The sequence below is a fragment of the Solanum stenotomum genome, chromosome 7 (assembly GCF_019186545.1).
Source record: "Solanum stenotomum isolate F172 chromosome 7, ASM1918654v1, whole genome shotgun sequence".
Classification (NCBI taxonomy): domain Eukaryota; kingdom Viridiplantae; phylum Streptophyta; class Magnoliopsida; order Solanales; family Solanaceae; genus Solanum; species Solanum stenotomum.
In genome coordinates, this window is record NC_064288.1 from 51,256,249 (window position 1) to 51,273,577 (window position 17,329).

Sequence of the window (17,329 nt, forward strand, 5' to 3'; positions counted from 1 at the left end):
AGTGTGAAGTGATGGATCACTGGGTATGTTAATGCATAATGCAAAGTGTGAAGTGATGGATCAAAGAAAACCCTGGTGCACTCATTAGTGTTCTTTTATGATTCCATCTCCAGAGAGATTGATGCATTTACATTTTACACCACAGCTAGCTCTCTGTGAGATGGTGGGAATCTATGTAAAGATGAGTTTATCTAATATCTATTGACGTTATTGACATATTCAAGAGTTCAAGAGCGATATCAGATCTGGTTTGTCAACCCGATCCACGTATGTAATGGAATAGAGTACCTTATTTCTTCATATCGGGAGCAAATATAAGAAGAGGAACATTATGCCTAAAAGATTTCTAGTTACATACCCTGCTTTCCGCATATCTTGATATATAGCTAAGCATTGTTGTACTTCCTGCAAAGATCCATATCGGCTACGAGCTCTAAGAAGTGTATTATATGTGACCTACAAAATGTTATAGAGGTTATAAAGCTGATCCAAGTGACATGTAAGCACCTACGGACCAAATCGCACTTATTCTATTAAAAATGTCATTTCGACGCAAAGGGTGTGAATACAAAAAATATTCAAATAATTTATGTGGAAATTTTATTGATGACATTTTAAGTGCAAGCTAGACTAATTAACTCACCATATTTGGTTTTATCTGATATCTCTTCATTGCTGCAAACAATGAAAATGCACTCTTGAAATCTTTATTTTCCACGCAAACCTGTAAAGTGAAGAGGAATAAACAATATATGAATCAACCATATTTGACTATGCATCATCTAAAGTGTTCACGAATTAATATGCCATTAAAAAGGAAGAAATCTTAGAACCTTGATAATTGTTGTATAGGTTACCACATCAGGTTGAATACCAGCCTCTCGCATGGCTCTCAAAATCTGCATTTCCATGAAATAGTTATAATTCAGATTGCAAGAAAAACCTTTTCCTATGGCAAACTGCATTTTTCATACCAAGTTTTTATGAGACCACACATTTTCTGTCTTTTCTTTATAAGTTGTGCACATAACAAAAACTCTAAAAAAAAATTGAGCAAAGAAGTATTGCGCTTTGCGCATGATCATCCTGTTAAGTCTTTTCACAGATCATCTTCATTATTAACATATTTCTTCTTCATTTTTTTCGCTAACTGAGAAATCCCGGGGGTCAGTGGTGCAAAATAGTCATTTGTAAATGAACATCAAGTAATCCTCTTACTGCAGTATTAATAGTTTATACAGTAGAACTTGTTTTGTTTTTTAATGTAATGTATATGTTTATCTCAAACTAAGTAGACTACATTACCTGCAGAGCACCCTCTACATTTCCTGAGCCTCCACAGATGTCAATCAAAATAGTCCAGGTTATATGGTTAGGAGAAAGACCTACTTCCTTCATCTCTTCCATCAAAGCTTTCGCTCGGTAGTAATCACTTCCACAGGCCTTTATCAGAATATTATAGGTAGAAGTAGTAGGTCTAAATGGAACCCTCGTAGAGAAATGTCCGTGAGAGGAAGCAGAAATGCGGGTGGGTATACTAGCAGAAACCACAAGTGTGGGGGAGAGATCAATAGTATTGTCCGTCTTGCCACCAAAATCTTCACAGTTGCCCTTCTGCAGTGCATTTTCCTTCCAGGACCTGAATAGCCGAAAGGCCCTGTCATATTGGCAGGCTTCAACACACGCATGAAGAAGAATGTTGTAACATTGTGAATTAGGTTCACAACCAGCCTGAAGCATCTCTTCAAATAACTGAATAGCTTGGTCTACCAGGCCTGCATTGGCACAGGCACTGATCAATGAAGACCAAGTGACAATGTTGGGAGTGACACCAGCTGATAGCATATCTTTTTTTATTTCAAGTGCCATCTGCCACATTTTTGCATCTGCAAATACCTATATAATCAAGACGGGACATGAATATGTACTTTTTTGGGGGGATAAGCCAAGAAGTACCATTAATTAACACCAAGTCAGTGTCAAAAAAATGTGTAAGATGTGTGTGGCACTGCTTAAATCATACATTGCCTTCCACCAAATTTGACCAACCATCAATACGACATGATACTTTCTCCTCACACCAAAAATACAATTGATATTAAAAATATCATAGTGTTTTCTACATCATATTCACTGTGTAATAATGTCAGATATAGAGGATGTGACTATGTAATCACAAAGTATCACATGACAGCTTTACCTGGATGTGAGAAATAATTCTAAGATAGTTAAACCAGTAAATGTGTTATCTAATTTCCATATTCATGTACAAAAAATATTTTTTCTTTTACTATCATTCAAAATAAGCCCTTTACCTCTAATACAATATAGTAAAGTGTGATATTCAGTCAGAGATGCCCTATGACATGTCAAGTTTTATATTGCAGAAAGAATAAATTGAGACTTCACAGCTTTTTGTCGTAGTTGTGGGAGACATCATGCATAAATTCCATCACAAGTTTTTAGATGGTTAACATGGTTCTTGCTAAACCTGAAGACCCAAGTTATACCTTAATTAAAGTGCTGTACGTGAAGACATCCAATTTCAATGCTCCTGCCATTTCTAAATGCTTTAGCTCCCCATAAATTTCTTTGGCCAGATCAACTCTTGTAGCAAGACAACATGACTTCAGAAGGATATTGTAAGATGTCAAGTCAGCTGGAACACCTAGTTTCTGAATTAAAAGAAACGAAGTGAACAAAAACGCTCATCATCAGTATTTTCGGGCTAACAAGATTACAATTATACATAAATGGTGAAAAAGAAACAAGATCCAATGCTCAACTACAAATCACAAAAGAGAGCTGAAATGGGAAAATAAATAATTGGAAGACTACATTTAGATTTCTTTAGTACAAGCCAAGCTTCGCTAATGTAGATGCACTAAGAAACAAATTGAAGATTAAAACAAGATGAACACTGTGCCAGCAGAAAACTAACTTTAGATCATACATGGGATTTTGTTTGGGATGAAAAGGGAAAGGAATTGGAGGATAAAATGGGTTATTCTCCTTATTAGGTCAGAAACAAAAGAGTGCTATGCGGCAGTCCATCTCAGCTTTCCAAACCCTATGGAATTTAATGGAAAGGAGAAGTAAGACAGACTTCCTTTTTGGTTGTGCGAACAGCTAGAGGACAACTGGATGTTAATGATGGAAACTTCACCAAATGAAAGAACAACAAAAACTTCCCCTAATGGAACTAAACCAGAGGTAAAGACTAAAAAGCACCCATTCCTCACCTCCTGTTTTTTCTGTGCGCGAGTGACACTAGTCAATGTTGTGCATGTGTGCTTTGTGGTGTGGAAGGAAGAGGGTAAGAAAAAGCTTACTTGCATTTGCTTGTATATGTCCAAGGCGTAACTCAAGTCACATGCATTTACATTCATGAGGCTGTTGAAGACATAAATATTTGGTGTAAACTTGCTAGCTATTAACCCCTGCACTGAAATTTAACGTTATAGACACATAGACCACGAATAAAGCCAAAATACAACCAAAAAAAGGTTAAGATCATTCTACTTGTTCTTTTATAAGTTTGTTGCACAATGACCTCCACCTATTCTGTAAGATATTGTCAAAGAGGAGAGCTGCTTGTTTATCTAATTAGGTGTTCAGTAATCTGTAATCCAGCATATGGGCAAGCCAATTTTTTTGTATGGTATCACAGGTAGCAGTGAGACTCAGACTTGAAAGTTGAGACCACTATCCAGTTGGACTCTGTTCTGATTTGCATGCTCCAACTTTTTTTTTTTGAAACTGGTAACATTAATTACATGCTCCAACTTCTATAGAAGCTTAACTTATTAAAGAAGGGAGAACTAGTTAGTTAGTTATTCAACAAATTCAAAAAGCAAACACAAATAAGGAATAAGAACAAAAGTGTTTCATTCTGTAATTAAACCAAAAATGAAGTCAACGATATTGTGACTTCTCTTACTATGTTGGATGCACCATTCCTACGCCACCAGACAACTATATTATTTTCCAACTCCCTTCTAACTCATGAAAAGAAACTGATTCCGCAAAACAGACTTTCCAACAAGATCTTTGGGAAATGACAAGGTTTTCTTTCTCTTAGAATTGGATCACATGTAATCTTCCTTCTTTATTGTAATAAGTAAAGTGTAATTTATTGATTGCAAGCATTACGTCTTGAATCTCCTTAACAGGAAATCTGATTTATTTTGCAGATGCATAAGTTTATCTAAGATACACAAGGTGTGCAATATACCTCATATATGGACCTGGACTTCAAGTAGTCACCACAAAGACCACAAACATCTATTGCTGTGCGGTAAATATACAAATTCGGGGTGTCCTGGTTCTGCTTGGATGCTTCAAAGACAGTTAGAGCAGACGCCAAATCGCCTTTCTTCCCAAATTCAAGAATTATGGTACAGAACATAATGTCCACATGTGGAAAGATATGTGCATACCTGCACAGAGTCATGATTGAACTTGCACAGTAAGGACATGGCAGGTAATCACGGTTTTCTCTATGATAGCAGTATTTTAAAAGCATTTCGCAGTCTGTTACAAAACCAAGAGAATCGAATTTCCAAGCACAAAAGAAAACAAACCACAAATTGGATAATAAATGAAGGAAATTGACAAGTAGATGGAGCAAACAAAGTTCAAGACCAGGGCGAAAAAGTAAACCAACCAACTAAACATAACATATCTCGAGTTTCTGGTGAAGTGAACAGCTCTGGTCAAGAATATCATCCTTATTGTAGACTTTTGTTGCATATCTGCTACAGCTGCTCAATTCAGTCACAAGCAACAAAGAGTAGATGAAAAGAGTTTCTTACCCATTCTTTGATTATTGAAAGAAAAAGGAGATTCTAACCCATTCCAAGAAATACTAAGAAAGAGGGCCCATAAATAGGACTAGCAACTATCTCAGTTTTATTGACACGTTACTTAAGTTCAACTGAAGAGGCTTTAGCCACCCACCGAAACGAATGAACAGAACAGAAAAAGTCACTAGCCTAACTCCTTTCCTGGAAATTGTCTCAAAGATGGTATATGAGATGAATATCAATCACTTATGCCTCATCCAAATACCTAGGGCATCTGCATGAATCCTTTGTGTCCATACTATTCTATTCAGGTCAATGTCATCTTTTGATCAGTCTATTCAGGTCATTAGGTCAATTTCATTACAACACTAAAAAGTTGTCATTTAAGGCAAATTAGGAGTTCTCTTAAACTAGAGATTCATCAAACACAGTCATACAGTTTTCCGATTAAAAAAGACTCAAGAAAAGAACAAGTAGACCTTAGTTCCACCAAGTTGTTGTCACCAAAAGAGATGACCTCGAGAACCAACAAGCTCCTTCTAAATAATGCCAATATATGAAGCGGAAGAAAAGGTCCTAGTTATCCTATTTCCTTATTTACATGTTGGAAAAAAGAAAAAGAATCTTAGAACCAGAGTCTGGAGCATATCTACTACAGATATCCAAGTAAATGTGCATTTTGGTTGATCCCAACCCTTCCATAAGTACTTGTACGTAATTCAAAGTTTATTAAACTAGGTGTATCGCGTCAACTAGTGTGCATCTCGACTATTCACGAAGTACCTACTACCTACCACCAATATAGTTACCAGATAACTTTGTCCACCAAGAGTCCAAGACTACTAAATGGGAAAAATCACGCTGCATTTTTACTTTCTGTTGGGATATGAGCCCTGCCTACTAGGACCTTTGCCACTTTATTGACATTATGCTACACCTTTGAGTGCACATATATCTATGTTTTAATGTCCATAGACATATGAAGTATCTTTCTTCATGCCACCTTTTAGTCAAACATATTCTAGATGAGCGATGTCTCAATATGACTACAAATGTATATATCTTCCTCACAAGAAATAGTGGGAAGACTAACAAATCTGTACTTCCAATAATCATTTGTAAATGCCAAAAACAAAATTTCACATAAACTTAAAACTCTTTTAATGGAGTCACCATTAGAAGACATATCTGAAAAAACTGCACTATTTGAGAGAACAAACAAAATTTAATTGAAAGTTTGAACCAAAACCCAACTCTAAGAGGTCTATGTGAAGATCGGAAAGTTAACTAAGCATACCACTGATAGAGCGTGCAAACACACAAAAAAAAAATAGTTATTCCAAAAAGATAATATGAAAATGCATACGTTACATGCTTAGGCACATGGATTTTGTTAAAAGAACTTAAGAGGTGTTCACCACAGAAAAGACAAAGGAAAACTCTTAATGATACTACTTGTTTCATACTCATGAAAAACAGTTATTTATTTACAACAAATTTATGAAAAACAAAGAAGCATTTTTTGTGCGAAGTCATCTCTAATGGAGCATGGATAACATGTCAAGAACAGTTCAAATTCATGCCAAGTTGGCAAAAAAATTACCTTACTGCTGCATTTGGCTTTCTTTGGCTGACACAAAGTCTTAGAATTTCAGACGACTTCACTAAATCCTTAATTGGCATACCACACCCTGAAGCAGTAGCATATGTAAACCATATCAAACGCTGACGTATTTATCAAATATTTCAAGTGCCCAACAACAACATACCCAGTGTAATACCACGCAGACCTTACCCCTACCTCAAGAAAGAGAGGTTGTTTCCAATACACCCTTGGCTTAAATAAATTATTTCCAAACAATTTGAAAAGGGGATACAAAAATGAGGGCAATAACAACAACGAAATAAAGCAAAATGGGGAAAATAATTTGGCTATAAGCAATTCAAGAAAACCTACAAATATTAAGCATTTGCACCTTTTAAGATATACTAGAATGTGGTTAACAAAGAGTTGAACTTGAGATACAAACTCAAACACTAGTCATTTCCGCCCTTAATTTAGATTAACAAATTAATTAACACTTGGAAACATAATATATCTTGTATGTATCCATCCATTCAAAAAGACCTTAATTAGTAATTGTAGCGCAACGAAGAGCACCAAAAACAAGACAAAATTTATACCTTTAAGTGTTTCCATCAAGCTCACAACTTCCTCGATTTCACCACATCCCATAGTCCGTCTACACTCTCGCGAAAGGGCATTTAGCGCATCTTTATCGAGAAGCTTCGACGGATCAATTCCAAGCTGCTGAGCACCATTCAGAAGCTCAACAACGCTCCCTACCTTCCTTTCCTCAAGCAATCGAACAATCCCACCGGAAACAAGCTTCACATTCAGCAACGCCGTAAATTCCTCCGCATTAACTCCGGAAACCACAACACTCTCCGCGATCATCAACGAATCATCGAACCTCCCGTCCTGCGCAAGCTTGGACGCCAACTCAGCATAGTATTTGAGACCGTTACAGCTACCTGCACACAAGCAGAGCCAAAATTTGAAGTTTATGAGTTCGGAATTCAGTTACGTTAAAGTTAGTACACATGATTTGGACAAAAGCTACTTACCTGAAGCGGAATCCCATCGCAATGTAGATAGGAGCGGAGATTGAGGAGTAGTGATGGATGAAGTAAAGTGAGACGGAGAATGAGTGGGGTTTCGTTTGGGCTTGGCGGTGGTGCGGCGGTAATGGCGGTGGTGCGGCGGCGGAGTAGGGGAGGAGTTGGGCGGGAGAGTAATGGAAGAAGACGGAAGTATCACCAGAGCTTCTCTCATTACTTCTTAGCCAACCGTTTTTTGTTTTTATTTTTATTTTTCTGTTGAATGAATGTGAAGTCCATTTGTAAGATGAACTTTTTTTTCTTTTTTTGGTGTAAATTGAAGTAAATATTTTTGGGTATAGTGGGATTGAATTTGAAAGGCTGAGGAGTTTGCACATTGTTGTATACCTGTTTGGTGAGGAAAATATTATATTTAAATTAAATGAAAATCTCTCTAAGGAAGTGATTGGATTCCATATATAAGTTACGGAAAAGGGTCAAAATTGCACTTGAACTATGTGAAATAGACCACTTATACCCTCCATTACATTTTGGGATCAAAAATACCCCCGCAGTTATCCCAGGAGACCACAAATACCCTCAAGAGTTAACACTCTAATTTTTTAGTGACGTGACAAGTCACATGGGACTAATCCCTTCACCTAAGCATTGTCAACTAAGATTCACTACAAAAGAACTTGACTTTTAGTGGCGACAAAGTCGCCACAAAATCCCAAAATATTGCCACTAAAGGTTATGAGTGATTTTTAGTGGCGACTAAGGTTCCAACAATCATTTGCTAGTAAAATCTATTTTTTCAACAAAAAAATATGATAATTAATTTTCGATTGCGACCTAATTTTCTAAAATAAATAACTTGCAATATCCATATTAAAAAAATCCAATATTATTACGAAAAATAATCAAAATTACTTCTCGATTCAAATCTCCTGCTATATATATATATATAATGTGTCATTGTACATTTTATACATTTACATATGACATAAAAATAAAACATATAGTATCTTCAAATTCCTACTTAATCGATATCATATTTGGTTTTTTTAAAAACAATGAAGAAAAAAACACAAAATTTGAATTTAATGTTAAAAACTTTTAGTGACGATTTTCTGGGCTTTTGTGGCGACTGTTGTTACCGCTAAAGGTCTAGTTCTTTTGTAGTGAATCCTAGTTGGCAACGCTTAGGTGGAAGGATTAGTCCCACGTGGCTTGCCACGTCAACAAAAAATTGGGGTGTTAACTCTTGAGGGTATTTGTGGTCTCTTAAGATAACAGCAGGGGCATTTTGGATCCCAAAATGTAACGAAAGATATAAATGGTCTATTTCATATAGTTCGGGGGCAATTTTGACCCTTTTCCGTATAGGTTATTATTATAGGTGGTTTTGTAAAGTATATTAGAAAGTACGTGTTAATCGTATTGATTAGAGATTTCAAATTGACGGGTTGAGTTAAAATTGAAAATATTAAAACGGGTTGAAATAAAATTTGGGTTGAGTCCTGACCCATCCAAGTTTACTTTGGGCTCAAATGGGTTTAAAAGTCGGTTGGGTCTTGACCAGCCCAATTTGATCCGCTTAATCTCAATAATTTTAATATATTGTTATTTAAGTTTTATAACCACAATCTGAATTTCAACTCAATTTTTTTTTAAAAAAAAAAAGTTACAATGGATAGATAAATCATAAAAGATATAAAATAGATAGTAATTCAAACCTTCAATATAGTAACATACATTACATCAATGAAATAAAGAATCTTAAAACGGGTTGAAATTGGAGATTAAATTGGGCTCAATTGAGAACTCTCTTAAAATGGGTTGAGATTGAACTCAATTCAAATTATCTTGAGCCCAACTCTTAAAATTATGAGCGGGTTACCTATAGTTGAGCTCATTTTTTACGCCCCTAGTATTGATATTAGTAATGGTCGATCAGTTATGTTGAAATTAGTTATTGTTCAATATTTGATTTGGTGTATTAAAAACAGATATGTATTTAATTTTGATTATTCATTGTTTGGTTTGATGTATTAAAAATCGTTCTATTTTTAAGTATGGTTATTATTGTTTGATTTGGTGTGTTAAGGTGGTTTTGTGATTATTCGTTGTTTGATTTAGTGTATCAACGATAGGTCTATCTTTAATCATGATTATCATTGTTTGATTCGGTGTATCAAGAACGATTATGTCTTTAACCATGGTTATTTATTGATTGATTTGGTGTATTAAGAATGATTATGTCGTTAACCATTATTATCCGTTATTTGACTTGGTGTATTAACGAAAGTTCTGTCTTTAACCATAATTATTCATTTTTTGATTTGTTGTTTTAAATACGCTTTTGTGATTATTCTTTGTTTGATTTAGCGTATTAGTGACAGATTGACAGGTCTATCTTTAAATCATGATTATCCATTGTTTCATTCGGTGTATTAAAGACGATTATATCTTTAACCATGATTATTCATTTTTTAATTTGTTGTACTAAAGACGGTTCTTTCTTTAATCTTGATTACTCATTATTTGATTTTGATGTATTAAGAACAGTTTGTATTTAATCGTGACTATTTATTATTTGATTTGAAGTATGAGTGATAGTTCTTTAACTTGATTATTCATGTATTAATAGTCCTTGAATTGTTAATCTAATTATTTGTTATATATTAGTTAAAAATTCTATCAAATAAAAAATTAAATAATCTTCTCTTTATATATATATATAAAAAGAATCCTAGGCCGCTTCCGTGACACCCTTAGAATTCGGAATTTTACTTTTATATTTTCCTTCGTACTTTTAATTTTTTTACCCCTTTTTATTTTTACCTTTAAACATGTTTCTTCAACTCTTGCGTCCTTTCAGATTCTTGTATTCCTTCGGTTGCGCCTCTTCGGGAACTACATATAAAAATTATTGTATTCAGTGACGGACCCAGGATTTTCGTTCAGGGGTTTGAAAAATAAAAGTATAAATGTGTAAATAAGCCAACAAAACAAATTTTCAAGTAGTATATAGTTTCTATGTACAAAAAGTTAATTTCGTTACAAGAGACCCGAAACTAACATGAGTGATTACAGTAAAACAAAAGTTACCACTTTACAATGTGTCAATCTAGAACTAGGATGCTAAGTAAAGCAAAAAATGGTGCTAACTAGAACCAAAAAAAATTAACACTTCACAATGTCTCACTCTATGACTAGAGTGCTAACTACAAACTCCAAAAAGAGTTCAATGCTAATACTTTTCAAGTTACAATACCATTCGACGAGGTTTCATTGCTTGAAAAGACAAAAGAATATCATATGTTGAAATATCATTAAATACATCCTTCTCCATAAAAGGAATCATGCAACAACTCAAGAACTCATCATTCATTCAACTTCGCAACTCATTCTTAATAAATTTCATTGCCGAAAAAACATTTTTAACGGATGCAGTGGCAACTGGCAGAAGCAAAACAAATTTCGCCAAACGAAATACAAAAGAATAACATGAATGCTTTTTTGTCTGAAGTCTGAACTAATCTTTTTGAAAGATCACAAAGTCCATGTAAATCAGAGAACATTTTATCGATATCACGAACATTAATAATGTAATTTGCAAGTTGATTCTCAAGTGCACACATGCTTAGTTCATCAAAGTCATCAGGATATAATTCAACCATTCTCATTATTTTCTGGATATCAAAACTTAAAAATGAGTCTACCGGATTCAAACAAGCAACTCCATAAAGCAACCAGTTGTCACCTCACTAAAACGATCATTGAGTTCTCGTAACTGTCAATCAATTATTTTTTTAAAAATACTTCGATATGGTAATGATGAAAAACAGTATAATCAGCAGGTTTACGTCAGGATCTTCCAGAATTAACATACGACTCATCAAAATTAGGTACCACAATATTATACTTGATACAAAATGTAGACACCTCAATAACAAATAAATCCCATCTTTCATTTTCCCTCAACTCTTGCAGCCTTCTCTTGGCCACTTTAACAAGTAGCATGGCATTTGCAATGTATTGCTCCTCTTTTTTTTTTTGTAAACATGTACTAAGATCATTTGTAATTCCTAAAACTTCTTTCATCAAATGCAATATGAATGCAACCTCATATGTTTGAGCAATTCGATATATCATGTTGCCCTGGATCCTTCATCCATAGAATGTGCAGTTTCAACAATATTACCAAGAATATCTATAATTGTACCAAACTTGAGAATAAAACAGTTAAACGATTTGAAGTGCGATCCCTAACGAGTATCGCAAGCACTAGAAATACCAACTTCTTGATGCAGGCCTCTACCAGTTTTAAGCTCACCCATATCAAAAGCCTCTTGATTTTTTTTATTTTTTTTTTATATTCTGGACATTCATCCATACGTTTATAAGAAGCCGCCAACACATTAAAAATATTTGAAATGAAATGTACAAGTTCTCCAACTTGAAGACATCTTTTAGAAACACCAATAAGAGTTAATTGAAGTTGATGAACAAAACAATGTATGTAATAAGCCGATCTACTTTCTTTCTTAATCAACATCTTAAAGCCATTGATATCACCCTGCATATTACTTGCTTCATCATAGCATTGTCCACGCACATAAGATAGACTCAAGGAATATTGAGAAAGTAAATTGACATTTGCTTCTTTTAGAGATAAAGCACTAGTATTTTTAACATGAACAATGTCAAGAAGTCTCTCCATCACAAATACTCTTCTATCAACATATGGTAAAACAACCGTCATTTGCTCCTTGCGTGAAACATCAAAAGATTCATCAACCAATAAGGAAAAATAATCGCCATTTAGTTCCTTTATGATGCCCTTAATTGTTTCAATCTTGCAAGCAATCACAATATCTTTTTGAATCTTTGGACAAGTCATTCGGTCATTTTGAGGAGCATTTTTCAATACAAAACTACGAATTTCATCACACTTTTTGAGCATAAAATGAAAGAATTTCAAGAAAATTATCTTTGTTAAGTGAAAATTGAGATTCATTGTGACCTCGAAATGCCAAGCCCTGTTTCACAAGAAGTCTTACTACATCAATTGAAGTTGCTAAGCGGATTCGATACCCATGCTTATCTTGATTAGATTGTTTCTCAAATGAAGCATGGATAGATTGTTGTTGCCGCATTAGATCTTCACATTTTCTTTTTGACTGATTGTGAATGCTAATATGCCCACCAACATGTATTTGCAAACTAGTCTTTTTATGCCAACTCCTAAACTCCATACTCAAAAATGTTTCACCTCCACCTTGAAGATTGTTATTTCCCTTGAATAAATAACAATACAAACGAAAGACTACATCTTTACTTATACTATACTCTAGCCAATTAGGAAATTCATTAAATCGTTTATGATTAAAATGACACATATCTCCACAAATCTCTGTTTGTGGAAATTCTCTTAATAAAGGTGGACCATATTTTTTCTGTAGATAAGCTCTTCTAATAGTGTCATGATGATTTGGATGAAATTTCAGAAATTTGAGTTCTTTCACCTGGATCAGCCTTTAAAGAACTTAAATCAAGTTCTTGAGAAGAATATGATGGTATTTCCAAATGATTAATATTTTCTTCCCTGTTAGAATGATTTTGAGCAATAGAACTTGAATTTGATACTTTAAAAAAGTACTTCTCCATTGACTATGAATCTATACAAAATAGTTGAATTGTTAAATGCATTAAGAATATTTTTTTACAAATTACATTAGCTATTATCATCAAAATTCAAATGGTTCATAAATCTAGTTACAACTATAAAAGAAAGAAGTAGAAAAAACAATTAAAAAAATTCACAATTTAAAATAAAGATAGTCAATATTCAATCACGAAAGACAAATTTTTCAAGAAAATGGAGAGAAGAGCTTACCTCGGAGAAAAAAATAATAAATTAACTCTTTAGATTTTAGTTTTGAGCCTTCACTTCAGATAATCAGAGCTACTATAACCTTAAAAAATAAAGACCCAATTTTTTTAAAAAAAAAAATTGCTACAAAGTTTTTAGTTTTTATTTCGTGAAAATTGAAAGAAAAAAAAAAGAGAAAAGGGTTTTACCTTTTAAGCAATAAGCATGAGTTTGATTTTCCATTTCAAATTGAATGTGAGATTCAAGTATGAGGCAAATCAACAATAGATAGGAGATGATTTTAATATTTGACTTTTGCGTGTTGGGGAAGAATTAAGGAAGTGATTTAAGGATTTGGAAAGTGAAAAATTATTTAGCCTTTAGGAATGGGACTCTTGAATTCTTTTGGGTTTAAAACTATACTTTGGCACATTTTTTTAAAAGAAGAACTAAAAAACGTGAAAAAACAGAACTGAAACAAAAAATAGTAACACCCCGAAAAATTTTGAGCTAAGATTCGAACCATCCTTCATTGTGAGTAGGATTTTACCGAGGAATTTAATTTTTCTTATGTGTTAAGGTCACTAGATGTAGCACCTCAAGTTTCAAAAAGAACTAAAGAGAAATTCATTCAAATCATCCGTAAGTTCTTTTGAGTTTTGGGTCAACTACAAACGACCATAACTTTTAGTACTAAATGAGTTAGGAGACCCATAAGATATCAAATGAAATATCTCTGAGTCCTCTTTTCAACGCTGCCTAGCTTGCTTTGGATGAGGGAGATATGTCTGTTTGAGTTCAGCTTGTCCAGTTAAGAAAATTTATCCGAATTAATGAGGGGTATTTTGGTCTTTTCCTTACCCCACTAGTCTAGCCCTTTTTTTTTTAACCTTTTAGGGTCTAAACTGATTGAAATCAGTTTTAGTTATTCCTAAACGCGCTTAGGGTTTTTGAGAGGAGTTCAAGAGGAGAAAAAAGGAGAAAAACTTCAAGCATTCAAGATTCTTGCGATCTTCGAGGGATTTCGCCAAGGATTTGATCCTAAAGAAGTATGCAAGTTTTCATAGTGTTGGGTTCGTTCACCCACACGTCAATCATGAGTTTCCACTTTCAAATTCATCCATGAGATTGAGTATATTGAGGTTATTGATGAAATTCTTGAGGTGTTGTTATTCATTCTTAAATTATGATGGTTGGTTGAGTTCTTGAGGCGAGTATATTTTTAATGAGAATTGTTCTTGAGAGTTTTCGACTATATTTTCATGTAATTAAGTTGAGTAAACGAATCTAAGAGAGCTTGGAAGAAACCATTCGATTTTAGGTGAATTAGGGCCAAAAATCGAGAAGAGAAATTTGTCGGGTTTTCTAGGCCTAGGCTGGCGCGCCGCGTCAACAGTGCGCTAGAATGTTGGCTCTGTAGTTTAGGGGCTGGCGCTCCACGCCACTCAGTGCGCTAGGGTCGTTTGCCCCGTCCGAGTTCTTTTAAAGTGTACCTTCACTCCCTTTCTGATTTTACTATTCTAAATCACATCTAACAATCAAGAGATCCTATATATCATGAATCATAACTCTTGAATTCATAATTCAAATTCAAGAAAGAGTTAAGAGTAGAGTTCAAGAAAGTCTTTGAGTTAAATTGTGAATCTCTTGATATCAGCTATCGATTTAAGCTAAGTTTCGAGGAAGTAAGTATGAGAATGAGAAGAGTTGTACCCATGAGTTCTACATTATTATTGAGATCCTTGAGTCGAGTCGTTCATGCCTATAAATTCCGCATGAACTCCATAAATTGAGTATATTTGAGAGGAGTACTATCTTCGAATTCTAAGTTCTTGAGTATTAAGTTCCAAACCCTTGTTGAAACTATATTTCATAATTATGGATTACCATATGTTATACATAGAGGTCTTTGAGTTGAGTCAGCCATGCCCATAATTTCGCATGAACCATATGAGTCGAGCAATCTTGAGATGAGTAGTATTATTGAGTCCTTTAGTTCAGGAGTTGTTAAGTTTCGAGTATTAAGTTCTGTTATGGTTATTGAAAAACCTTGAATTAAGTCGCTCACGTCCATAATTCAGCATGAACCTTATTTTGAGAAGTCTTTTACAATTATTTATAATTTATTTTAAGACTTAAGTAATTGAGGATGAGGATGAGGATGAGAAGAGTTGAGTTTCATTTTTCAAGAGTAAAATATTTTTACATTTAAGATGAGAGGAAACTTTGATTTTCAAATGAGTTCATGAGGAGTTTTGAGCACTATCTCTTTTAAGAGAACCTTTTGAGTAATAATCTCAAAGTTTGAGGATAAGGAAATGTTTTTAAACATATAAACATGAGTTATATTTTTGGGAGTAGTATTGAACACCGATATGAGGACGAGTTCAGACAACTTAAAGTCCTCATAAACCATGTATGCCAACATGGGTTTAAAAAATGTCATATTTTTTAGATGATTCCTTATTGCTTTTTAAGCATAGCTTAGTGGATCCACTTAGTTAAGGATGTCTTATACTCCGGTAAGGTATAGGACAGTTTTAACACTGTGGGCGAGATGTTGTATCATCACATAACTCATAGTGATGGTTGTCGGTTAAAGAATCTCCCAAATAAGAGTTATTGTTGTATTTTTGCATACAATTGAATTATTATTGTATTTTTGCATACAATTGAATTATTATTGTATTTTTGCATACAATTGAGTTATTATATATTGTTTTAAAATCTTTTCATATATTGCATTTTTTTATTGTAGCTTTATCCTTGAGTATCTTGAGTTGAGTATCGTTGATTGAGTATCTTTAGCCAAGTATCTTTGAGTTGAGTATCTTATCCTTGAGTTGAGTATCCTATCCTTGAGGGGAGTTTGAGTTGAGTTGAGTGAGTTTGAGAAGAGGTAGGTATGCTTCTTTTTTATCCGTTCAAGCTTATGTTTATGTTTTAGAGTTCCTCTTACATGCTCGTACATTCAATGTACTGACGCCATTTGGCATGTATCTTTCATGATCAGGCATTCAGGGTCATCAACAGACGCTCCGTTGATACCACTTGCAGTTCTAGTTAGCTTTAGTGAGCCTCCTTGCTTCCGGAGGGTTCCATTTTTACTTTCAGTTGTTAGGATGTCGTGGGTCTTGTCCCAATAATCCTTCTGTAATAGTAGAGGCTTCATAGATAGTTTAAAAGTCGAGAAGTCTATCATTATTTCTTTTGTTGTTGTAATTAGGGGTGTTCACGGTTTGAAAAAAAATCGATTCAAATCGAAAAACTGAACTAAACCGATTAAATAAACTGATTTTATTTGGGTTAGGTGTGGTTTGGTTTTAGATTTTTTAAAATCGATATTATTTGGGTTGGTTATGATTTTGTTCAAAAAAACCCGAAGAAATAACCAAATCGAACTGACAAATTATATACATATATTTTATTATTATACATACATAATATATTATTTTTATAAACAATTTTAAAGATCTTATATGTGTTTTCATCAAAATTTATTTTAATTTATTTATGATAGCAAAAATGCCAAGGTGAGAATATTTATCTTATTAGTTTCACATATATGAGTGTCTATGACAATTCTTTATGAGATTGAAAATGTCACTGTCTCTTCCTTCTAGGCCAAAATAATGAATTTTTGAAGTTTTATTCATAGTACATTCAATGATTGAAAGTTATGTAATGTCAATCATTCTAACTATTTTCGTTTTGAATTGATTGTTGTCAGTTTTTTCATGTTTTGAATGAATTTTTATTTTTATTTTTGTCTATGGTTAATAACTGAATAATCGAACCAAACCGAATCTAAACCGATAACAACCAAACCAATAAATATATAGTATAATTGGTTTGGTTTGGTTTTGATAATTTTAAAATCGATTAAGTTGGTTTGGTTTTGATTTTGACCAGTAACCGATCCAAACCAACTCGTGAACACCCCTAGTTGTAATGTTTTGAGTCTATGAGACATTTAACTAATACTTGTTAACTTATTTTCAAATGATTATTGGAATTGAGTTTAAATTAAATTTGTAAAGTT

The 17,329-nt window shown here is 33.8% G+C and overlaps 1 protein-coding gene across 1 annotated transcript in view; it reads right to left on the minus strand.

Moving 5' to 3' along the window:
- LOC125871134 (pentatricopeptide repeat-containing protein At5g02830, chloroplastic) overlaps window positions 1–7,685 on the minus strand; it is a 12,599-nt gene extending 4,914 nt beyond the window's left edge. Inside the window, exons 1-10 of the mRNA XM_049551723.1 lie at window positions 7,434–7,685; window positions 6,990–7,340; window positions 6,409–6,496; window positions 4,235–4,439; window positions 3,333–3,440; window positions 2,511–2,675; window positions 1,306–1,896; window positions 834–899; window positions 644–724; window positions 359–456 (exon numbers count right to left, since the gene is read on the minus strand). Coding sequence (XP_049407680.1) covers window positions 359–456; window positions 644–724; window positions 834–899; window positions 1,306–1,896; window positions 2,511–2,675; window positions 3,333–3,440; window positions 4,235–4,439; window positions 6,409–6,496; window positions 6,990–7,340; window positions 7,434–7,641 — 1,961 coding nt within the window. The 5' untranslated portion in view covers window positions 7,642–7,685. The remainder of the gene's footprint in view (window positions 1–358; window positions 457–643; window positions 725–833; window positions 900–1,305; window positions 1,897–2,510; window positions 2,676–3,332; window positions 3,441–4,234; window positions 4,440–6,408; window positions 6,497–6,989; window positions 7,341–7,433) is intronic.
- Window positions 7,686–17,329: the final 9,644 nt, after the last annotated feature.